This window comes from Lolium rigidum, chromosome 4 (genome assembly GCF_022539505.1).
Source record: "Lolium rigidum isolate FL_2022 chromosome 4, APGP_CSIRO_Lrig_0.1, whole genome shotgun sequence".
Classification (NCBI taxonomy): domain Eukaryota; kingdom Viridiplantae; phylum Streptophyta; class Magnoliopsida; order Poales; family Poaceae; genus Lolium; species Lolium rigidum.
In genome coordinates this window covers 170766573-170790104 of record NC_061511.1, presented here as the reverse complement: position 1 = coordinate 170790104, position 23532 = coordinate 170766573, and the positions used below count along the sequence as shown (strand labels likewise).

At 45.9% G+C, this 23532-nt stretch overlaps 3 protein-coding genes across 4 annotated transcripts; 2 read left to right on the top strand and 1 right to left on the bottom strand.

Annotated features, from left to right (window-relative positions):
- Nucleotides 1-2445: 2445 nt before the first annotated feature.
- Nucleotides 2446-3275, bottom strand: LOC124650166 (26.2 kDa heat shock protein, mitochondrial-like). The gene is made up of 2 exons (XM_047189720.1): nucleotides 3017-3275; nucleotides 2446-2922 (listed from the first exon to the last, which is right to left on the bottom strand). The coding sequence occupies exons 1-2, from the start codon at nucleotides 3273-3275 to the stop codon at nucleotides 2498-2500; spliced, it is 684 nt and encodes a 227-aa protein (XP_047045676.1). The 3' UTR covers nucleotides 2446-2497.
- A 14795-nt stretch (nucleotides 3276-18070) lies between these two features.
- Nucleotides 18071-19796, top strand: LOC124706305 (haloacid dehalogenase-like hydrolase domain-containing protein Sgpp). Of its 2 annotated transcripts, none has more exons than XM_047237957.1 (5): nucleotides 18071-18196; nucleotides 18312-18423; nucleotides 18514-18668; nucleotides 19022-19283; nucleotides 19383-19796. In XM_047237957.1, exons 1-5 carry the CDS (start codon nucleotides 18177-18179, stop codon nucleotides 19572-19574), a joined length of 741 nt encoding a protein of 246 aa, XP_047093913.1. In that variant the 5' UTR covers nucleotides 18071-18176; the 3' UTR covers nucleotides 19575-19796. The 2 variants fall into 2 exon arrangements, with proteins under 2 accessions (XP_047093913.1, XP_047093914.1); XM_047237958.1 differs by having other exon boundaries at nucleotides 18109-18196; nucleotides 18315-18423.
- A 1163-nt stretch (nucleotides 19797-20959) lies between these two features.
- Nucleotides 20960-22802, top strand: LOC124706306 (haloacid dehalogenase-like hydrolase domain-containing protein Sgpp). The gene is made up of 5 exons (XM_047237959.1): nucleotides 20960-21266; nucleotides 21376-21484; nucleotides 21572-21724; nucleotides 22010-22273; nucleotides 22377-22802. The coding sequence occupies exons 1-5, from the start codon at nucleotides 21067-21069 to the stop codon at nucleotides 22554-22556; spliced, it is 906 nt and encodes a 301-aa protein (XP_047093915.1). The 5' UTR covers nucleotides 20960-21066; the 3' UTR covers nucleotides 22557-22802.
- The last annotated feature ends 730 nt before the right edge of the window (nucleotides 22803-23532 follow it).

Sequence of the window (23532 nt, the reverse complement as noted above, 5' to 3'; positions counted from 1 at the left end):
CGCCCCTCTCGCACAAAGACGGGGGAGGGGAGACAGTCCAGGCTCGTCTAATAAAAATATATGAATATTGCTATCAATACACTTTATGTCTTTATTGATAGCACTTTGTACATGAATATGTAAAAAAAGTATATTAAGGGCCCTAAATTCTAGTTTCACCATGGCCCCCCGAAAGATCAGGACGGAGAGGATAGGTTTAATCATTGCTTTAGATGAGATAGATCAGTTAGTATTAGAAGACTATTACTTGGAGCTTTTCATGTTTCTAATCGATGCATGTGATCTAATGGAATACTAATTAAGTTGTTTTTTGTTTAATTAAATTTTTATGATGAATAACTTAGTGTGTGATGGATCTATTTGGATTAGATGCCACAGAAGTGAATACGCAGCTCCGGAAGCGAAAATCGCTGATGCGGGCCGCCTTATTTTTTTCAAATAAAAATTATAGCACCGTCTTTAAAAAAAATAAACACTAGCAGCGTGACAGATACCTGACGCCGGTAAATATTATCGGCAGCGTGGCCACACTACACGCTGGTGGTAGTTTAAGTATCGGTGGTGTGGTCCATGCCACACCTCCAATAGTGATTACCAGCAGAAGTATGTCGGCGGTGCTTTACCAACAGTGATATATCAGCGGAATCCCAAAATTTACAGTTCACAGGTAAGCTTTTTCCTACTAGTGCCACCAAGAATGCAGTCTAGATGTGCTTCCACTCTCGCTTGCCAATGCTGCTCAAACACCCGATACATAGGGAGAGCTTGTGCGGCATTGTTTTTATCGCAACTAGTACCTCTCTGCCATTACCAACCTCCGATTGTAGCCACCATAACTGTCTCCACCTTTGACAGTTTCATAGAAACTATATTAATTAAGACATGTCCCATGTTACGGACAAGAAGGCGAAGCTTTGTGCCTTGCCCAAATGAAGCCACTCTGGCTGAAGGTAAGGGTGTGCACGATCGCATCGATTCCGCTGTAGATATCCAGTAGCGCTCCTGCGCCAAACTACATAAATCTCTGAGAGGAAGACCGGAACTCGTTGGCGTCCATATCGAGAAGGCATGAAGCAGATCGACGTCTTGGTGCTCGAAGAACACCAGGGCCAGACCACTTGTATCGGATGCAGACAAGCAGACCCCCACGTCGCCATCCGCCGCCCAATGGGTCCAACCACCCCCGACGAAGGAGGAGGCCACCACCACCATGCCCGGGGCTGGATCCCCCGACATCCTCATGATGCGGGTCTAGCTCAAAGCACCATCAGGTGCCAACAATTGGAGACATCGAGTTGCACATCAGTATGCGGCCGTCCGAGCCCATCTAGGCTCATATTGGGCTCTCCTGTACCACCACCTCACGCCATCCGCCGACGCCGCCAAGAGCCCTGTGGCCGTCGCCATCGCCATCTGCAACACCGCCGCAGAGTGGGCCGACGAGCACCGCCACCACGACCCAACCCGTGGTAGAGGAAATTCGCCGCTGCTACAAGGCGGCACGGGCTTATCGTTGAGTAACCTTCAGAGAATGTGTTTACCTTCATTGTTTTTTTGGAGCACTGTCTTGCAATACAGCGACATAAACTGAAAATTAAAATAGGAGTAACACTAATTTCAGTATGTAAGCAATGAATGAATACCTCCAGAAAGAAAAATCTATTATCTGAAATCAATAGGAACAACTTGGAGCTCTCATGGACAGATTCCATGAGAAAGGAAAAGTAATCTGCACCGTGTTAATTCAAGAGAGAAAAGGAACCTTCACTTGGTTCATGGACAAATAGCAGCTGCGTATGGCGATGCTGTGTTGTAAGGCTCGCCTGATCAAACCAAAACACTGCATTTCACTGAATCTAAGGTCACCACTAAGATTCAGCTCATCACCAAAATCTCCGAGATTAGCTTCACATTGCCCCAGAAGTAATTTGTGCAATAGGCCAACAACTAGAAACCACAACTAATACCGGAAGCATAAATATACAAGTGAAAGTACTTTAATATCATCTTGATTTATCACCACGAAATTTCGAACGCACAGGCCCAATCAAATTAGTTTGACCTGCAGACAAAGTTGAGGAACTGTGATCAAGAAAACGTCACACCTACAAACTTGTACAGTTACTGTTCTTCCAAGAAAATGAACATAGGATAAAGGCAATTATTTCTCATAAGAGTGAGCTATAATGATCGTCCAGTTACATTTATCAGTGAAGCATGAGAAAATTAACAAATTTCTTGGCCAATTTCACCGACAAAGGAGTTCATCAAGTTGAAATCAAGAGAGTTCATGACCAATTTCACCACCAAAGCAGTTCGAAATCAAGAGAGTTCATGACCAACTTCACCATCACCTAGATCAGAAACTAAGCAAGACGATCACAGAGCAAAACATCACCACATCAACAAGGCGTCTCTCAACTCCACTCACACCGATCCTCCCATTAGCACTACTACTACTGCTATGACTACCCTCGATCGATCCCCGTCTCCCTCCCTACTCGATGGCGATCTGGAACACGTCCTTGCGCTCCTCCATCTTGAGCTTGGGCACGGTCACCATGAGCACGCCGTTCTTCATCTCGGCCTTGATCTTGTCCATCTTGAACGCGCCGGCGGGCATCTCGATGCGGCCGCTGTACTTGGGCACCGCGGCGTCGTCCTTGTCGCCGTTCCATGCATCCTTCTCGCCCTCCCCCTTGATCACCAGGCTATTCTGCTCCGCCGACACCTTCACGTGCTCCTTCCCGAACCCCGGCATCGGCACCTTCAGGTACACCGCGTCGTCGTCCTCCTTCGCGACCGACCACCCGCGCCGCGCCGTGGAGGAGAGGCCGCCCAGACCAGGAGCCGCGACCGCGTCCTCCATCAGACCCAGCAGACGGCCCAGGCTCGTCGGCGCGCCGAACCGGTCGAACACATCTGAAGAATTAAGAACGAAAAAGAAAAATGTTGACGGATTTGTCCCACAATATTCACAGAGAACCGACGCAGGAAAGCCGAGGTCGAAGCATACCGTGGGAGAAGAAGCTGGGCAGGTCGGAGTCGCGAGCACGGCGGCGGCCCACGGCGTCGGCATCCTTGTACTCGCCGTTGGTGTTGTCGTCGTCGTCGTCGGAGCGGCGGACCTCCTTGCCCTGGGTGCTGCAGAGGCGGCGGACGGCGGCCGGGCTGAGCGCGCAGTAGGACACCGGCGCACCGGTGGGCGACGGCTCGGCGAGCAGCTTCTTGAGGCTGGCCAGCGCGGCATCAGTGCAAGCGACGGCGGAAGCCATGGATCTCTCTCTCTCTCTGCTGTGATAACTGGACAGGAGAGGAGGAGGAGCGGAATGGAGTGGATTTTGAAGGGGTCGCTTTCTTGTGGAAGGGGGTGGAGAAGGGGTTAGAAGGTTCTGGAGAGCACCGGATGGGCCTCGAGTCTTCCAGAATCACGGCTTTAGGATTCGTGCTGGCTGCTGTAGGTGCCATGGGTCGTACTACGATTTCTTGGTGAAGGGGATGGAGAAGGGGTTAGAAGATTCTAGAGACCACGAGAGGGTTGATGTATGATCACTCGATCAGTGACATGGGTGGTACGGTGATCTTGTTTTCATCTGCTCGGATGAGCGATGGCCAAATTGCCTGATTAGTGTTTGAGTAGTTTTGACGGCTTGCGAAAAAGCTGAAGTGTGTGCTTAGTGATTTCACACTTTCTTGATAACAAGTCGTCGTGCTATACTTCCACAGTTCCACGTTACTGGTGATTGAGAGTTGCCAATTGTTGTTCACTTACAAATATATGGAACTGTCTTACATACACAATGCAATGGCACTCCCCTCTTAGCACAAATGTCAGATTGTAGGTGACATTCGTTTTTAGCATGAGGAAGGCCATGTAACTATGTAAGCCCTCCCACCTTTAGCAGATACTAGTACTGCATAACAAGGCACAAACTGCACAGCAAAATCATGAACAAGAAGTAGGGGCATTCATGAAATTCAGTTGCTGTGGCTCTAGTACTGCATAACAAGGCACAAACTGAACAGCAAAAACATGAACAAGCAATGGGGCATCCATGAAGTTCAGTTGCTGCGGCTCTATCTAAGAATAGGTGTTGAATGTTATTGCTCCCATTGTTTGCGCAAAGTTTCACCAAACAAAGATTTCATGTAACTACAACAAGGCCAAGAAATCATTCAGTCAATCAGGATGCAGTGACTTCTCCAACTACTAGACTGTAGCATTTGCTTCTAACTTGGCTGCAACTTCAAAGGCCTGCCGACACAGGGGCGACTCTGCGCTTCCATGAAATACTGTCCACTGTCAGGTTAACTAATATGATACACTAGCCCATCCTGCAGCCAACATGCACGGAGGACAATCAGTCATTGTAAATAATTTTATTGAACATGACACATCATAATCCCAAGTTCAAGCTATACCTCATCATAATCGAAAGGTTACGGTGCATTATTATTGTAGAGATTCATCTGATAAATGGTAGTATTGTAGAGATCGATACAAGGCGACAAAGCTTTTCATGAAATGTTATTCAGACATGAAGCTAGAGATCACAACTTTGAGGCACGTAATATAGCTTGAGGTGTGCAGTGGATTAGGAGTCGACAAACATGTTTGGTTCATTGAACTTCCTGGTCTATTTCAATGTAATGGTAGATATTTCAGATTAACAAAGCTCCCATGTTCCTTAAACAGATTTAGGTGGAGACGGTTCAAATGATTGACATGGGGAATGAACCAATGATTACCACTTGTTAGCGTGGGAGGACCATATGAAGTATAGTAGTATACCGATTGAGTGGGGTGCATTTTTTGTTTGGTTTTATTCATCTTTTGTCAGAATTATGAATTGTTTTTTATTTTCACGTTTAAGTTGATATCTTGAAAGTACACCTGGCCTTGGCTCGGGGACGCCATGACGGACGACGAGGTGGTGGAGTGCCCTACCGGCGGCGGAGGGAGGGGTGGGGGTGGGCTGAAGGGGAAACCCTAGGTCCCCTTCTCCTCGCCTCTCGGCGGCCGACGGTGGAGGGCTGGCTTTCGGCTGCAGCGGTGCGCAGGCATGTGCTGTGTCTTCGGACTACGCGATCTGCTTGGTGTCTCCGGCGGCAACCATGGCCAACCTGGGATGGTCGCCGGCGTGGGGGCCCAACCTGAATAAAGGCGGTGGTCCTAGGGTCTCTCGGGCGAAGATGAAGACCTGCCGGAGACCTGTCCTTCATAATCTGGCCGGAGTGTTGAGTTCCGTAAGGCATCGCCGTCGAATGTAACAGTGCTTCTATTGCATGGAGTTTGATGGATCGGTGGTATTCGGTCGTGCGCGCCCATGCTTTTATTCTGACCGTTCGGTTTTGGAGGGTGCTACGCGAAGCTTTTTTCTGTGTTGACACCAAGTGACAACTGATCCATAGTGAAGTCAGAAGAATAGAATATCATGAAGGCCGGATTTGGAGGACTAGCTAACGAAGGTTCAAGTCTTTGCGCTGTTGAGGGGCTTGCTTGGTGTTCCAGACAACAGTGGTATGAAAGTGGGGCGGCAGCACATGTGAAGTTCGGAGTCTTATCTTCCAGGGTGAAAACCCAAGGTCTGGCCTTAACTGGTTGTGCCTAGCAATGTCCTTGTTGAAGGCATTGTTTTGAGAGCGGAGACTATCTTCAAGGTGAAAACCTAAGATCTTTGATCGGGGCGACGACGGCGCTGGTGCACTATTCCCTTCTTGGAGGCGTTGCTTTTGAAGAGTCTAAATTTCAGGTGTTGTCTTGGTGGTGGATGTATTACTGTTGGTAGGGTTGGGATACTGTAGCGGGACTTTTATTTCTTAGTTTTGTTTTTCTATTTTTTGGTTGTGTGCATCCGTAATGTTATTAGGACATTGTGTGCAATGAAGTGAAAGCAAAACATATATGAATTGGTTAAAACAAGCATGGAGCATAAAAAATTATAGATATTTTTGAGACGTATCAGCAAGTTCAAAAGAGAAAAAGGTGTTTGATGCACTAGCTACGACCATTGATCAGAAAATCTCAGGTCAATGCATGTTTCGCAAACATTTCCTCAAAAGGTTTATTTTATTCTGAAATCTATGCCCGCCAGTCTTCATAGGTTGACCATAACTTGACGGAGTTCCTTTCCTATTGCGTTCGTAGTTCCCTTCCCGGAACAAGGAGTGACAAGCGACAATTTGATACACTCTGCAGAGATGCGTTACTTTTCTCATAAGAGAACTTATCCTTGTTGCCAACCGGGCGTACCTTCCCATCCACACTTCCTTGGTGTGAGGCCCAGCATAAGAACCAAGCCAATCACTGTCCTTCTCCACGATCCCGCATACCCACCCTTTTGTCCCACTCACATATCCCCAGTAGACATCTTCCGTTCATACGGCTTTACCCACGATATGCTATGGACAATCCATCATAGACGGTAGAGAGCCCTTCATCCAGGTGGATGGGGAGATTAAGTCCATCCCAAACTACTGAGTGTTCACAAACACAAAGTCAAGCTCTATGAAGTCCGTTGATAAGCGGAAGGAAAAAGGTACAGTTGACTTCCCCAGAGCCATTATAGATCTTATGGTTAACACGATATGTACGGCACTAGAATCACTAGACGGCATTTGTTGTTAGTCATAGATGTATAGAACCCTTGCAATGGAACCTCCACCATCATCTCAAATCATGGTTCCATTACCCACCACATAGTCATATTCAGAATTGAAAAAATGTAACATTTTATTTTCAATGCAGGAGTGATAAGTATATTGCTTTGCAAGTAAAATGATATAAAGTAATCAAAGGCATGAGCAAGGGATGAACTTGCCTGGAGACTGCGAGATAATGCAGTTCGAGGGTTTGGATGGAACCTGGATCTTGGGTTCTGAAAAGAAGCATCATTATCCGGTAAAGACAATGTTTAAAGATTCAAATGATGCATGCTTCATGGATTGCTTTTGGTTGAAACCTTCCCCAAAGTGTTGATTTCATACTTAAGGTTTTTTATATATTAAGGTTTTATTTTTCTATTAAACCCTTTATTAGTGATGTTTGAAGGTTTGAAATTTAATAAGGAAATCTTATTTAACAATTATAATTTCTTCTTACCAAAAGAAATACTTAAGTAGTAGGAATTAATTTTGAAAGTATTTGAGTTTAAAATTATTTAAGGAAATAACTAATGCTTCCTTGATTTTGTTTTTAATAAAATTCTTTTATTTAAATATTTAAACTTAAATTAAAAGTTTGGTCAAATTTCTTGTCAAAAGTTATCTTGGATAATTTTTCTTTAAGTTATGTTTTGTGTAAGGAATATTTTTAATGTATTATTCTCATTTTTCTTGAGTTTTTAGAAGTCATTTAGGGCCTATTTGCATTTTTAGGAGTTAAAGAATCAAAATTGGCAAAGAATAGACACAAATTCCCCTAGGCTGGCCCACTAGTCAGGGCTTGGTTGGGCTAGACCCAACCCTGACCGGGTCAGTCGGTCCGACTGGCCACTCCACCCCGCACGCCCCGCTAACCCTAATCCTAAATCCTCTCGCGATCTGGCAATTTCGTTTCGCCGCCACCGTTGTCGCCTCACTCCGGCTGACTCCGACCACCTCAGTCGTCGCCATGGGTCGCATTGGACGCACCAAGCGACGCTGCTGCTTTCTATCCGTGAGGATCCGCAGATTTCTTCCCCTCAGACGCTTGCGCAACGCTAACCTGAGTCTAGGTCTTCGGTGCCGTGGTTGCGCCGTCGTCACCTCGCCGTCTCTCCGGGTTCCGTAATCTACATGTCACTTGGGTGGCTCTGGCGTGAGGCCTGGCGCAGGTGGCGCCGCCGTGCCGCCTGTTCTGCCACACCCTGGTGCTTCTGGTGGCTGCTGCGGTGGTTGGGTGTCGCAAGCGTAACACTGGCACCTACCCTGGGCTTGCACTTGTCGCGGCCGCGTGGGCACTGCCCCACCATGTTGTGGCCTCTGCTCCCAGGCGCAAGGTGAGTTCATTTCTCCTCCCTCTCTTTGCCTCTATGCCTCTCCCTGCCTCCCTGGTTCATAACCCGCTCCCTGATGATCATGATCAAGCATGGATGCATTGTTAATTGCTTGCGGCTAGCTCTCCTCTCTGGCTATGCCCTACTCTATGGAATCCTGCAGTATCTAGCTTTTTGGTACTCTAGTCTTGTTCAGAGATGAGCATTGAGGGATCAAGTTGCTGACATTTTTACTAAGCCTCTCCCTTTACCATTATATGAGCATTGTAAACGCAATCTCAATCTTTCCCTAGTTGAGATTGAGGAAGGGTGTTAGAGTACATCGTATGCCGGTTATTGTACTGGTTCCTATACATATACGCTCGTATTGTAAACCCTTTATACACTATATATATTACAAGATCCTGATAACCCACAAGTATAGGGGATCGCAACAGTCTTCGAGGGAAGTAAAACCCAAATTTATTGATTCGACACAAGGGGAGGTAAAGAATACTTATAAGCCTTAACAACTGAGTTGTCAATTCAGCTGCACTGGAAAAGCACTAGTAACGAGGGTGATGTGAAAGCAGCGATGATATGAGAGCAATAGTAACGAGTAACACGACAGCGAGTAATAGATAACACAGAGGCAATGGCACCGAGAAAATAGTTGATACTACTTCCAATGACATGTAGGAACGAGTATATGATGATGAAAGATGGACCGGGGTTCCCAGCTATCTACACTAGTGGTAACTCTCCAATAACAAGTGTTGGGTGAACAAATTACAGTTGGGCAATTGATAGGATTGAAATAGCATTAATACAGAACATCAAGATTATTAATCATGTAGGCACGTTTTCCATATATAGTTATACGTGCTCGCAATGAGAAACTTGTACAACATCTTTTGTCCTACCAGCCGGTGGCAGCCGTGCCTCAAGGGAATCTACTGGCAATTAAGGTACTCCTTTTAATAGAGCACCGGAGCAAAGCATTAACACTTGGTGAAAACATGTGATCCTCATACCTAAGCCTTCCCCTCCAGTTATCCCGATTCTTTGTCACTCTGGGGTCTCGGGTTCCAGACATAGACATGTGCATATAACTTGTAGATACAATCTAAGCAATAATTATAGAGTTTAAATCTAAGATCATGCCACTCGGGCCCTAGTGACAAGCATTAAACACAACAAGATTGCGGCAACAATAACTTCACAAACTTTATAGATAGACTAATCATAATGTAACAATCCATCGGATCCCAACAAACACAACACCGATTACATCAGATGAATCTCAATCATGTAAGGCAGCTCATGAGATCATTGTATTGAAGTACATGGGGGAGAGAGTACCAACTAGCTACAGCTAGAACCCGTAGTCCATGGGGGAACTACTCATGGAGCATGATGGAGGCGGTGGCGTTGATGGAGATGGCTTCCGGGGGCACTTCCCCGTCCCGGCAGGGTGCCGGAACAGGGACTTCTGTCCCCCGAAACAGAGTTTCGCGATGGCGGCGCCGCCCCTGGAGTCTTCCTGGAGTTTCGTCAATTGGTATCGAGGTTTTAGGTCGCGAGGGGCCTTATAGGCGAAGAGGCTGGCGCGCCCCCCTTCCAGGCCGCGCCGCCTTGTGGTCTGGGGGCCCCAGGCCTCCCCTCCGACTCTCCTTCGGTGTCCTGGTCCGTCTCGGTGAATTATGATGTTTGGTCTTCGTTTCGTCGAATTCCGAGAATATTGCCCGAACAGCCTTTCTGGAACAAAAAGCAACAGAAAACAGGATCTGGCACTGTGGCATCTCGTTAATAGGTTAGTTCCGGAAAACGCATAAAAACATTATAAAGTGTGAGCAAAACATGTAGGTATTTCTATAAAACAAGCATGGAACATCAGAAATTATAGATACGTTGGAGACGTATCAAGCATCCCCAAGCTTAGTTCCTACTCGCCCTCGAGTAGGTAAACGATAAAAAGAATAATTTCTGTAGTGACATGCTACTTACATAATCTTGATCATACTATTGTAAAGCATATGAGATGAATGAAGTGACTCAAGGCAATGATCTATAGTTGCTAACAAATAGATAACATATAACAAAACTTTTCATGAATAGTACTTTCAAGACAACAATCAAAAGTCTTGCATAAGAGTTGACTCATAAATCAATAAATTCAAAGTAAAGGCATTGAAGCAACACAGAGGAAGATTTAAGTTTCAGCAGTTGCTTTCAACTTTCAACATACATATCTCATGGATAATTGTCAACACAAAGTAATATGATGAATGCAAATAAGCAAATATGTATGAATCAATGCACAGTTGACACAAGTGTTTGCTTCTAAGATGGAAGGAAGTAGGTAAACTGACTCAACATAAAGTAAAAGAAAGGCCCTTCGCAGAGGGAAGCAGGGATTAAATCATGTGCTAGAGATTTTTAAGTTTTGAAATCATATAGGGAGCATAAAAGTAAAGTTTTGAGAGGTGTTTGTTGTTGTCAACGAATGGTAGTGGGCACTCTAAACCCCTTGCCAAACAGACCTTCAAAGAGCGGCTCCCATGAAGGACGTTATCTCTACCAGCAAGGTAGATCATCCCTCTTCTCTTTTGTTTACACATGTACTTTAGTTTTTATTTATGGTTGACACTCCTCCCAACCTTTTGCTTACACAAGCCATGGCTAACCGAATCCTCTGGTGCCTTCCAACATTCACATACCATGAAGGAGTGTCTATTTGCAAAATTAAGTTGCTTACTGATGAATCAGAGCAAAACATGTGAAGAGAATTATTAATGAAAGTTAATTAATTGGGGCTGGGAACCCCGTTGCCGACTCTTTTTGCAAAATTATTGGATAAGCGGATGAAGCCACTAGTCCATTGGTGAAAGCTGCCCAACAAGATTGAAAGATAAAACACCACATACTTCCTCATGAGCTATAAAACATTGACACGAATAAGGAGTAATAAAGTTTTGAATTGTTTAAAGGTAGCACATGAAGTATTTACTTGGAATGGCAGAAAATACCACATAGTAGGTAGTTATGGTGGACACTCATGACATAGGTTTTGGCTCAAGGTTTTGGATGCACGAGAAGCATTTCCTCTCAGTACAAGGCTTTGGCTAGCAAGGTTGTTTGAAGCAAACACAAGTATGAACCGGTACAACAAAACTTACATAAGAACATATTGCAAGCATTATAAGACTCTACACTGTCTTCCTTGTTGCTCAACACTTCTACCAGAAAATATCTAGACCTTAGAGAGACCAATCATGCAAACCAATTTCAACAAGCTCTACGGTAGTTCTCCACTAATAGGTTTAAACTACATGATGCAAGAGCTTAATCATGATCTACTTTGAGAGCTCAAAACAATTGCCAAGTATCAAATTATCCAAGACAATATGAGACATTTTCTTGTTTCCAACCAAATAACAATAAGTGCAATAGCTTCCAACTTTTGTCATTGAACATTAAAAGTAAGAGCGAAGAACACGGGTGTTCATATGAAAAAGCGGAGCGTGTCTCTCTCCAAAACAAGGATTTCTAGGATCCGAGTTTATTCAAACATAAACAAAAATAAAAACACACAGACGCTCCAAGTAAAGCACATAAGATGTGACCGAATAAAAATATAGTTTCAATAGAAGAAACCTGATAAGTTGATGAAGAAGGGGATGCCTTGGGCATCCCCAAGCTTAGACGCTTGAGTCTTATTGAAATATGCAGGGATGAACCACGGGGGCATCCCCAAGCTTAGACTTTTCACTCTTCTTGATCATATATCATCCTCCTCTCTTGACCCTTGAAAACTTCCTTCAGACCAAACTTCTCATAAACTTCATTAGAGGGGTTAGTACTCAAGAAAAAACTTTAATCCACTTTAGTCCTGTAGTGACACATTGCAAGAACTCAATAAAACATTAGCTACAGCTCTCCACGTCTAGAAAGCCTTGCTTAAAGTCCACAAGAGACAATGCAAAAAACAGAGACAGAATCTGTCAAAACAGAACAGCTAGTAAAGACGAATTTTTAAGAGGTACTTCCGTTGCTCAAATCAGAAAAACTCAAAACTAATGAAAGTTGCGCACATATCTGAGGATCACTCACGTAAATTGGCAGATTTTTCTGAGTTACCTACAGAGAATCCTACCCAAATTCGTGACAGCAAGAAATCTGTTTCTGCGCAGTAATCCAAATCTAGTATCAACCTTCTATTAGAGACTTCACTTGGCACAACATTGCAATAAAATAAAGATAAGGAGAGGTTGCTACAGTAGTAACAACTTCCAAGACACAACAAAACAGTAGCAAAATAAAAAACATGGGTTATCTCCCAAGAAGTGATTTCTTTATAGCCATTAAGATGGGCTCAGCAATTTTAATGATGCACTCGCAAGAAATAAGAGTTGAAGCAAAGGAGAGCATCAAAAAGCAAGTTCAAAACATATGTAAGTCTAACCCACTTCCTATGCATAGGAATCTTGTACACAAATAAATTCATAAAGAACAAAGTGACAAGCATAAGAAGATAAAACACGAGCAACTTCAAAAGTTTCAGCATATAGAGAGGTGTTTTAGTACCATGCAAATTTCTACAACCATATTTTCCCCTCTCATAATAATTTTCAGTAGCTTCATGAGTAAACTCAACAATATAACTATCACATAAAGCATGTTTTTCATGATCCATAAACACATAATTTTTATCAAGCTCAGAAATAATAGGATTAAAACTTTCAAACCCACTTTTATCAATAATATAACAATATGATTGATCAATATCAAAAGGTATGGGACTCCTAGATAAAGTCAAGACTTCTCCAATCCCATTTTCACTAGTAGTACAATTAATATTATCAAGTAACATAGGACCATCATCTAGAGATTTATCATAAACATTTGCCAAGCAAAAATCTTTAGTACCATGCATTTCGACATCAGGCACAAACAAAGCATTATCATAAGATTTATCAAAGTAGCATGGATTATCATGAATAACAATAGCATAATTATTCTCACTAGTTTTACTCATAGGGAATATTTCAAGAGAATCCACAGGAACATAACATTCATCCGCCTTTGGTAAGCATGGAGGACAATCAAATAGTGTAAGAGATAAAGAGTTACTCTCATTAGAAGGTTGGCATGGGTAGCTAATACATTCTTCCTCCTTTTGTTCATCACTCTCCTCTTCTTTTTCATCCAATGAGCTTTCAGGTTCATCAATTTCCTCCTCTTTTTCATCCAATGAGCTTTCAGGTTTATCAATTTCTTCTTCCAGTGGTTCCTGCAAATTGTGAGTGCATTCTTGTGCATTAATGAGTCTCTCTTTATAATCAATGATATAAGGATTATCACTGTAGCTTTCTATGCAAAAATTAAGGATAGAAGAGACATAATCTTTAAGGTCCTTACAAACAACACAAGTTTCATAATTTTTAGCAATGAAGGATTCGATCTCAGAAGCTCCCATAAACAAAACAAATTGTTCTACTTCTTCGAACCCAAAATGAATATAGCTATTCCAATTATAGTTCTTAATTAAAACTTCTTCACTAAAACCACATTGAAATTTAAGATGTCTAGCATCCTGTTTAGAGCAACAGTTTATATCATGGCGTTTAAGCAAGATTTTAGCAATTGCATTTAATTTTTCTATCACGGCACTCATAACTTTACCCGTTCTTGATTCTCTATAATTATTATATAATACTATAAGCTCCAAATAGGTTGTAGGTTCTCCCATAGCAACAGTTTTTAATTTTTCGGTTTTTCAAATTTTTATGGATTTTCGGGTATATAGGGAAAATAAAACAAGACAAAAACAAACTAGGCAAAAGTAAACTAAGCAAAACAAAATAAAATAAAACAAGAACACAGAGAGAGGTAGAGTGTACTCCCCAGGTGAACTTATGAGTAGAGCTATGCCTCCCCGGCAACGGCGCCAGAAAATAGTCTTGATAACCCACAAGTATAGGGGATCGCAACAGTCTTCGAGGGAAGTAAAAAACCAAATTTATTGATTCGACACAAGGGGAGGTAAAGAATACTTATAAGCCTTAACAACTAAGTTGTCAATTCAGCTGCACCTGGAAAAGCACTAGTAACAGGGGTGATGTGAAAGCAGCAGTGATATGACAACAATAGTAACAGATAACACGAAGCAAAGAATAAAGTAACACGGAGGCAATGGCACCAGAAAATAGTTGATACTACTTCCAATGACATGTAGGAACGAGTATATGATGATGAAAGATGGACCGGGGTTCCCAGCTATCTACACTAGTGGTAACTCTCCAATAACAACTGTTGGGTGAACAAATTACAGTTGGGCAATTGATAGGATTGAAATAGCATTAAGACAGAACATCAAGATTATTAATCATGTAGGCATGTTTTCCATATATAGTTATACGTGCTCGCAATGAGAAACTTGTACAACATCTTTTGTCCTACCAGTCGGTGGCGTGCCGTGCCTCAAGGGAATCTACTGGCAATTAAGGTACTCCTTTTAATAGAGCACCGGAGCAAAGCATTAACACTTGGTGAAAACATGTGATCCTCATACCTAAGCCTTCCCCTCCAGTTATCCCAGTTGCTGTCACTCTGGGGCCTCGGGTTCCGGACATAGACATGTGCAAACAACTTGTAGATACAATCTAAGCAATAAGTATAGAGTTTAAATCTAAGATCATGCCACTCGGGCCCTAGTGACAAGCATTAAACACAACAAGATTGCAGCAACAATAACTTCACAAACTTTATAGATAGACTAATCATAATGTAACAATCCATCGGATCCCAACAAACACAACACCGATTACATCGGATGAATCTCAATCATGTAAGGCAACTCATGAGATCATTGTATTGAAGTACATGGGGGAGAGAATACCAACTAGCTACAGCTAGAACCCGTAGTCCATGGGGGAACTACTCACGGAGCATGATGGAGGCGGCGGCGTTGATGGAGATGGCTTCCGGGGGCACTTCCCCGTCCCGGCAGGGGGTGCCGGAACAGAGACTTCTGTCCCCCGAAACGGAGTTTCGCGATAGCGGCGCCGCCCCTGGAGTCTTTCTGGAGTTTCGTCAATTGGTATCGAGGTTTTAGGTCGCGAGGGGTCTTATAGGCGAAGAGGCGGCGCAAGGAGGCGCCTGGGGGGCCCACACCATAGGCTGGCGCGCCCCCCTTCCAGGCCGCGCCGCCTTGTGGTCTGGGGGCCCCAGGCCTCCCCTCCGACTCTCCTTCGGTGTCTTGGTCCGTCTCGGTGAATTATGATGTTTGGTCTTCGTTTCGTCGAATTCCGAGAATATTGCCCGAACAACGTTTCTAGAACAAAAAACAACAGAAAACAGGAACTGGCACTGTGGCATCTCGTTAATAGGTTAGTTCCGGAAAACGCATAAAAACATTATAAAGTGTGAGCAAAACATGTAGGTATTGCTATAAAACAAGCATGGGACATCAAAAATTATAGATACGTTGGAGACGTATCAGATCCCTAACCGACGAGGCGTCGGGACGGTCCAATTCTTTGTTCCGCTTTAGGTTGGCCTTACCACGCGGTACCCGGAGAAGGTGCTGACGGACGCGGGGATGAGCTTGCTGATCGAGGATTTCCGGGACCCAAAGCTGCTGGCCATGCTTCAGGAGCTCGACCCTACAAGTGCAGAGAAGTAAGGCTGATCAGCTAATGTTCACGTTTAGACTAGCCACAATGAGAGTATCATAAGTAATATTATGCACGCCATGTTGACAAAAATCTGATCTGACGCACCAATTAATGAGGTGAGAGATGGTACGTAAAACTAGAAAACTTAATGGCAAATACATCATACATCATGTACACAAATTTACATGGAGATTCTTTAAAACATTAAATATGATGATACTATGATACTATCTTATGATACCATGCATTGTGAGGGTAATATAATAAATTAGTATCATGCGCATGATACTAGTATATAATACTTCCGATTGTGACTAGTCTTACTAGGCACTGGCGAGTTAGCGATCAGTTTGACCTATTCAAAACTGATGCAAAGAAAACATCGTTGTCAGTTCTTTTGGTAACTCTGGCTACATGTAGTGGGCCAAGTAAGGGATTCTGGGCTATGTGCTGCGTCGTGCATGCCATATGCCATGTGAGTTGTTGTGTGAGGGCATCTTCAACAACCCGACGTAAATAGACTTGGAGCGACCGTTTGCGACCGCGCGGTTAAAAATGCGCATGTATCTAGGCCTAGCGGCTTGACACACAGTGGCTGGGCTTTTCGCGGAGACGCAAACGCGGCACAAATATGCGCCGAGTTTGTGTCTGCGCGGACGCAGCAGTCGTGCCTCGCGACCACTCACTTTTCCCATGGGCCCACCTGGCAGAGACTCTGGCTTAATGCGTCTTCATAGCCGGCGCGACTTTGTGCACAACAACTACCGGGAAGGGCAACCACCGGAGTGGAAACCATGTCGATCGACGCGCGAATCGCCAGAATGGAGCGCGGAATCATAAACTGCCACGGAACAGCAACCGCAACCCTCTTTGATATCTGTGCCGCCATTCATCCCTGCTCAATAAGACCCCTAAGTCCGCGCATTTGGATCTTCAACCAGCCGCCACCATTCATCTCTACAACTGACGGCGCCATGAGCAACCTCTCTTTTCCATCAGACTCCGAGAGCGAGGGGAAGCCGCCGGGATGGCGACATTGGTGGGATAGAACAACCATGCCGGGATGGCGACATTGGTGGGATAGAACCACCGAGGGACGACCAAGAGGAGGAGTGGGACGCCGTTGCCGACGGTGACCAGGAGGAGGAGGGGGACGTCGTCGCCAACGACGACCAAGACGAGGAGGAGGAAAAGGATGAAGAGGCCATGTGGACACAACTGGAGGTGGAGGAGGTGACAGAGGAGGCGACGACGACAAAGAAGGAGGCAAGGGCCCATGTGAAGGCAGAGGCACGACCGGCGTGCACCGACGACGAGGAAGACACCAAGGACGACTCGTCGGAGGGGGACACAATCTCGTCGGACGCGACGAGCTCTTCCGAAGAGGTGACGAGTAGGAAGCACCTCCGTGAGGATGACGAGGCGGGGTGATACGGGCATGGAGGCTTATGTGGAGCCCAGATTCAGGACTCCACAAGGTTAATTATCTTAGTTTATGTAATGGTCATGTTTGGGCCAATTAGGGATTTTTAATAAATCGAGTCAGTCTTGGTTTGGGCCTGTTCAACCAAACCAGGTTAGGCCCATAAGTGGGGCGCCCCAGCCTAGCAAGGCTGGCCGGCCACCTCCCCCTCATATAAGGAGGTGGGGCGGCTAGGGTTTAGGATAGTTCAAGTTTAGTCTAAAAGTTAGGTTATACCTAGTTGCGTGTGTTAATGTGTATCATCCCTCCGGGGGTACGGCGCTGCCGTTTATCTATATTATCCGTTGCGAAGGTTCTTGTGTTCATCAAGGATTGTCCAGCTCAGGTTTGAGGCGTATCATTCATCGATCCGTTGCTTGCTGGATTCGTTCCCTCTTCTCCAGGCTGCGTTCATCGCGTTGTTGGCCCCAGGTTTTCGCTGTGAAAGATCGGGCATCGATCTAGGTGGATCAGCTGGGATCCACCTTATCACGGGGCCGCTTCTTTATGTAATTAGTTTTAAAATTGGTTTGAACATCTTTTTTCGCAGTTTGTATGTTAAATTTGTTTTAAAATATTGCACTACTTTGTGTTTAAGATGAGTTTTAATAGAGCGCATGGCCGGCCTCATCGGACAAAACGTCAGTCTGATGTGCTACCCCGATGCAAATAGACAAGTTTGGCCTATCAACTACTTCGGAATCTACAGGCTGACAGAAAACGATCGCAGCAGGTCAATTTTGACGTTTAATTTGCGTCGCCTCGTTGGAAGATGCCGTGAGGCCAATAGCAATCTATAGAAATTCTTTTTTTGAAAGGAAAATCTTAATGCCCCAATAAATGGCTCATTTGGTGGTAGGTGTGGAGCCTAGCGTGGAGATCTTTCGGACTGATTTGAGGTTCGTGCTGGTCCAACCTTTTTAGACTCTACCTACCAGCGTCCAGGGTACCAAACGGCAACCCTACTTTTTCACTACAATCCTCACCTCGCATCAGCAGCTGCAGCGGCGTCCGATTCAGCAGATACTATAGAACCCCGCCGCGCGCGCCCACCGGAGGAGCGTCGCCGTAGCAGCGGACATGTCGGCTGCCGGCGACAGGTCAGCTCCGCAGCCCCTTCCGTTTCCCTGGACGAACCCCGCTTTTGCCGGTCCTCTGTTTTGCCTTCTTGCTTGCGTTTACCCTGTCCGAGGGCCTGAATCCGCGTGCGTGCAGCAGGGATCTGCAGAAGCTCGCGCCGCTAGAGGCCATCCTGTTCGACATCGACGGCACCCTCTGCGACTCGGACCCCTTCCACTTCCTCGCCTTCCGCGACCTGCTGCAGCAGGTGCGTCTCTGTCGCCGGCGACGCCGCAGCGACCTTGTGACCTCCACCGTTCTTGTTTTAATTAGGCCCCGTGTCCGAATCTCCCTGCAGGTTGGCTTCAATGGCGGGGTTCCCATCACCGAGGAGTTCTACAGCGCCAACATCAGCGGATGGCACAACGACGCCCTCGCCGGCCAGCTGTTCCCGGAGCTCGACCACGACAAGGCCATGGAGTTCATGGACCAGAAGGAAGCACTCTTCAGAAAGTAATCAATCTTGCCTTACCTTCGGCGCATACGTATCGGCGTATATAGCATGAAATACATTGATACTGTGTAGGGAATGTTGTAGACAACAGTGAGAATCGATCGCTCTGAATTAATTTGTTGCTTCAGATACAGCACCGATCGAATACAGACTTCTCTTTTTTTAATGGAGGATGAGATCCCTGGCCCTCTGCATGAATAAACATCTAGTAGGCAAATTTCAGCACAAGGCTCCAAAGTTCGCCTTTGTTCTTCTGCAAGTTTTGGACAATAACGTAGTCAGATAAAAGAGGAAAAAATGTTCTAGTTATTCTGGTCCTTTCTGAAAACTTGAAGCTTAACTTTTCTTGCAGGTTGGCAGCAAGAGAGCTCAAAGGACTAGACGGCCTGCAGGATCTGTGTAAATGGATTGAAGACCGCAACCTGAAGCGCGCGGCGGTGACGAACGCCCCAAGAGCGAACGGCGAGCTTGTGCTGTCGCTCCTCGGGCTCACCACCTTCTTCCCTGTGCTCGTCATCGGGAGCGAGTGCGAGAGAGCCAAGCCGTCCCCAGACCCCTACCTCAAGGCCCTCGAGCTCATCGGCGCGTCGCCTGATCACACCTTGATATTCGAGGTAATGAATCTCACATGCATGGGTACCTAGGATCAAGTCTGCTTTCTTTCTCCTTTTGTATCGACAAGCCTAACGTTTCTTTTTCGTTGGATTTGTCAGGACTCTGCGTCAGGGATCCGGGCTGGCGTCGCTGCTGGCGTGGCCGTGGTTGGCCTGACCACGGGGAACCCGGAGAAGGTGCTGAGGGACGCGGGGGCGAGCTTACTGATCGAGGATTTCCGGGACCCGAAGCTGCTGGACATGCTTCAGGTGCTGGACCGTGCAGCTGCGCAGAGAAGTAAGGTTGATTAGCTGATGTTAACGCTTACTGCTTACTGGGCACTAGCGAGTTAGCAAACAGTGATCCTGATTTTTCATAGTCTCATACATGAACTTGAATAATCGAGCAGTATTTATCTTGTACCGCCGTGTGGTCGGAGGAACGGTCCGTTGGTATTTGCATATTGCAAGTTAAGCAGGAATTTAAGGTGACATATCCCGCGACTATGAATCTGAATTGTCCCAATAGGTGTGACTCTTATCACATTATTATAGACAAAATGCTAAGATGATACTACAGTCTACGAAGGAAAAAAAAAGTGATGTTGTATCCTAACATAAGGTTCTTACACGCGTTCATAGACAATAAGACTTGCTACTCCAATTATGTACAATCATGACCCACTTAAAACTTGCTACTCCAATTTGTAAGTGGGATCTTGACGGACAAAAATCGTAAGGAGATATGGACTGGAGTCCCTTGAGGTATCAACCACTCAGGCGCGCAATCATCTTAGAATGTGTAGTCAGAGGTGGGTTAGTGTGATCAAACTTACTGGAGCCAGCTAGTGAGCAATGCACCATAGACTTGGAGGATGAGCATTAGTATGGCCACAACAAGGTTGATTATAGCACCACTATTTCACTTGTTGCTATATTGATTGTCTTTTGAAGACTACCTTACACATTGTCTTCCCATATTAGGCTCACCTTGAGATTGCCGAGTTTTCTGAACAAGCTAATTGCAACTATTTTTAGATGCACCATGAGGAACTTGAGACACCGCCCAATGAGGAACTTGAGACACCGCGGCCTTCTTTTTTGGTTTCGGAGCAACGCCCGGCTCATAGCTTCCCTAATGTTGTAGCTGCACATTCTGGACACCACCGGGCAACTGCTGGGCCATAGGGGATGGATGGTGGCTAAGGTATGAGTACTTGTATATCAAACAATATCGACGCCTCTTTTTACAGAGAACACAGAGAGAAATGGCGGTAGAATGTGGCAGGAGAATGTGGCGAGAGAAATTAAGCAGAAAACGATTGGCGGGAGAAAATGGTGGGAAAACTAAAACCTGAACTTGCAATGATAAGCACGTTGGTGCAGTGATCATGCAGACACTGGGGGATAGGGAGCCGATCGGTGGCTGCACACCAATTACTTCCCGTCGGTGGCGCCAGTCTGGCCGACGGCCATATCGGCCGGCTCTCAAGCTCTCAGCCGATCGGTGGACGGGTGGCTGACGGAGTCATATATTCGAAATTTTTCGAAAGCGCGTGACATTTCCGAAAATAATTAAATAATTCTTATTATTTTAAAAAAAATCGCCTGCTGGGCGAAGGATGCCACACTTTCGCTCGCCACTGGGCATCGTGTCCTCGGAAATAAAAATCCTATTCGATTCGTTCACAGTCAAGGTCAGACAGACGGCAGCACCGCAGCAGAGAGAGCATCGTGTTCTCGGAAATTGCCTGCCGACGACCGTCCGTTGCAACAGCGAAGCATCAGAGCACGAGCTCCCCCCATGTACGCCTCCGCGCGCGGTTCGCAGCCACACGTCTCCTCTCGTCCTCTCGACCACTCTACTGTACCACTACCATCCTCGCCTTGCAGCGGCAGCAGCAAGAACACCAGCGTCCGATTCGGCGGATACAAGAACCAAGCCGCGCGCGCCCACCGGAGGAGCGTCGCCGTAGCAGCCGACATGTCGGACGCCGGCGACAGGTCGGCTTCATATATCCCCTTCCGTTTCCTCGGACGAACCCCGCTTTTGCCGTGCCTTCTTGCTTGCGTTTCCCATGTCTGAAGCCCTGAATCCGCGCGCGTGCAGCAGGGATCTGCAGAAGCTGGCGCCGCTGGAGGCCATCCTGTTCGACATCGACGGCACCCTCTGCGACTCGGATCCCTTCCACTTCCTCGCCTTCCGCGACCTGCTGCAGCAGGTGCGTGCTCTTGCTTCTCTGTTCTGTCGCCGGCGACGCCCATCAGGATTGGCAATCATTACCCCCGGTGTCTGAATCTTCCTGCAGGTTGGCTTCAACGACGGGGTCCCCATCACCGAGGAGTTCTACAGCGCCAACATCAGCGGATGGCACAACGACGCCCTCGCCGGCCAGCTGTTCCCGGAGCTCGACCACGACAAGGCCATGGAGTTCATGGACCAGAAGGAAGCACTCTTCAGAAGTAACCAATCTTGCCTTACCTTTGGCGCATACGTATCGGCGTATGCAGCATGAAATACATTGATACTGTCTAGGGAATGTTGTAGAGAACAGTGAGAATGGATCACTCTGAATGAATTTGTTGCTTCAGATATAGCACTGATTGAATACAGACTTTTTTTTTTTCTGAAATGGAGGATGAAGGCCCCTGGCAAGTTTTGGACAGTAACGTTGTCAGATAAAAGAGGAAAAAATGTTGTAGTTACTCTGGCCCATTCTGAAAAATTGAAGCTGAACTTTTCTTGCAGGTTGGCGGCAGGAGAGCTCAAAGGACTAGACGGCCTGCAGGATCTGTGTAAGTGGATTGAAGACCGCAACCTGAAGCGTGCAGCGGTGACGAACGCCCCAAGAGCGAACGCCGAGCTTGTGCTGTCGCTCCTCGGGCTCACCAGCTTCTTCCCTGTGCTCGTCATCGGGAGCGAGTGCGAGAGAGCCAAGCCGTCCCCGGACCCCTATCTCAAGGCCCTCGAGCTCATCGGTGCTTCTCCTGATCACACCTTCATATTTGAGGTAGTGAAGGTCACATGAATGCACCTAGGATTCAATTCTACTTTCTTTCTCCATGTTGTATATATTGACAAGCCTAACGTTTCTTTTTCGTTGGGTTTGTCAGGACTCTGCGTCGGGAGTCCGGGCTGGTGTCGCTGCTGGTGTCGCCGTGGTTGGCCTTACCACGGGGAACCCGGAGAAGGTGCTGAGGGACGCGGGGGCGAGCTTGCTGATCGAGGATTTCCGGGACCCAAAGCTGCTGGCCATGCTTCAGGAGCTGGACCCTGCCGCTGCAGAGAAGTAAGGCTGATCAGCTGATGTCCACGCTTACTGCTTACTGGGCACTAGCGAGGTAGCGAACAGTGATCCTGATTTTTCATAGTCTCATACATGAACTTGAATAATTGAGCAGTATTTATCTTGCACCACCGCGTGGTTGGAAGAACGGTCTGTTGGTATTTGCATATTGCAAGTTAAGCAGTGGTCTTCAGTGCTTGTCAGAGGAATTTGCGGTGACATATCCCGCGACTATGAATCTGAATTGTCCCAATAGGTGTAGTAAGGCCTGACTCTTATCACATTATTATAGACAAAATGCTAAGATGATACTACAGTCCACGAGAAAAAAAGTGATGTTGTATCCTAACATAATGTTCTTGGAGGATGAGCATTAGTATGGCCACAACAAGGTTGATTATAACATCACTATTTCACTTGTTGCTATATTGATTGTCTTTTCAAGACCAACTTACACATTGTCTTCCAATAATAGGCTCACCTTGAGAATGCCAAGTTTTCTGAACAAGCTAATTGAAAACTATTTTTAGATGCATACCATCTTCTCTCCTGGCATGGCTACTTGCAAGTTTGCAATGTGGTCTGGTGATCCACTGGGTAGCCCTACATAATTGAAAACTCATTCTTGTAGCCAGGAGATGGCGATGAAGAACATTATCCTTGATGGCTCTGATAAGGTCATTACTAACTCACTGACCAGCGGGAAGATCAAGGGGGATCCTTCATGGAGGAGCTGTGCGTCTTCAACAACACAATTTTGGCTTTCAAGGAGGTGGATGATGCCATTAAATAGAGCAATGGAGTTGATGTTGAACCTGACCTATATAACCCTGTCATGGATGCTACTAGGATCATCACTAATAGTAGCTTTCAACCATTTCTTGTACAATAAATCACAAGATATCAAATTTATTCCGATGAACACTGCTCACAGGTAGGGGCTATACTACATGCTTGTTGTACATGCTGAAATGTTGTTATTT

Coding starts and splice junctions, on each gene's coding strand:
- LOC124706305 (XM_047237957.1), top strand. CDS start 18,177: ATGTCGGCTGCCGGCGACAG. Junction 18,197..18,311: donor ATGTCGGCTGCCGGCGACAG/GTCAGCTCCGCA, acceptor GCGTGCGTGCAG/CAGGGATCTGCAGAAGCTCG. Junction 19,284..19,382: donor ATCACACCTTGATATTCGAG/GTAATGAATCTC, acceptor TGGATTTGTCAG/GACTCTGCGTCAGGGATCCG.
- LOC124706306 (XM_047237959.1), top strand. CDS start 21,067: ATGTACGCCTCCGCGCGCGGTTCGCAGCCACACGTCTCCTCTCGTCCT. Junction 21,725..22,009: donor AGAAGGAAGCACTCTTCAGA/AGTAACCAATCT, acceptor AACTTTTCTTGC/AGGTTGGCGGCAGGAGAGCT. Junction 22,274..22,376: donor ATCACACCTTCATATTTGAG/GTAGTGAAGGTC, acceptor TGGGTTTGTCAG/GACTCTGCGTCGGGAGTCCG.
- LOC124650166 (XM_047189720.1), bottom strand. CDS start 3,275: ATGGCTTCCGCCGTCGCTTGCACTGATGCCGCGCTGGCCAGCCTCAAG. Junction 2,923..3,016: donor GCCCAGCTTCTTCTCCCACG/GTATGCTTCGAC, acceptor TTAATTCTTCAG/ATGTGTTCGACCGGTTCGGC.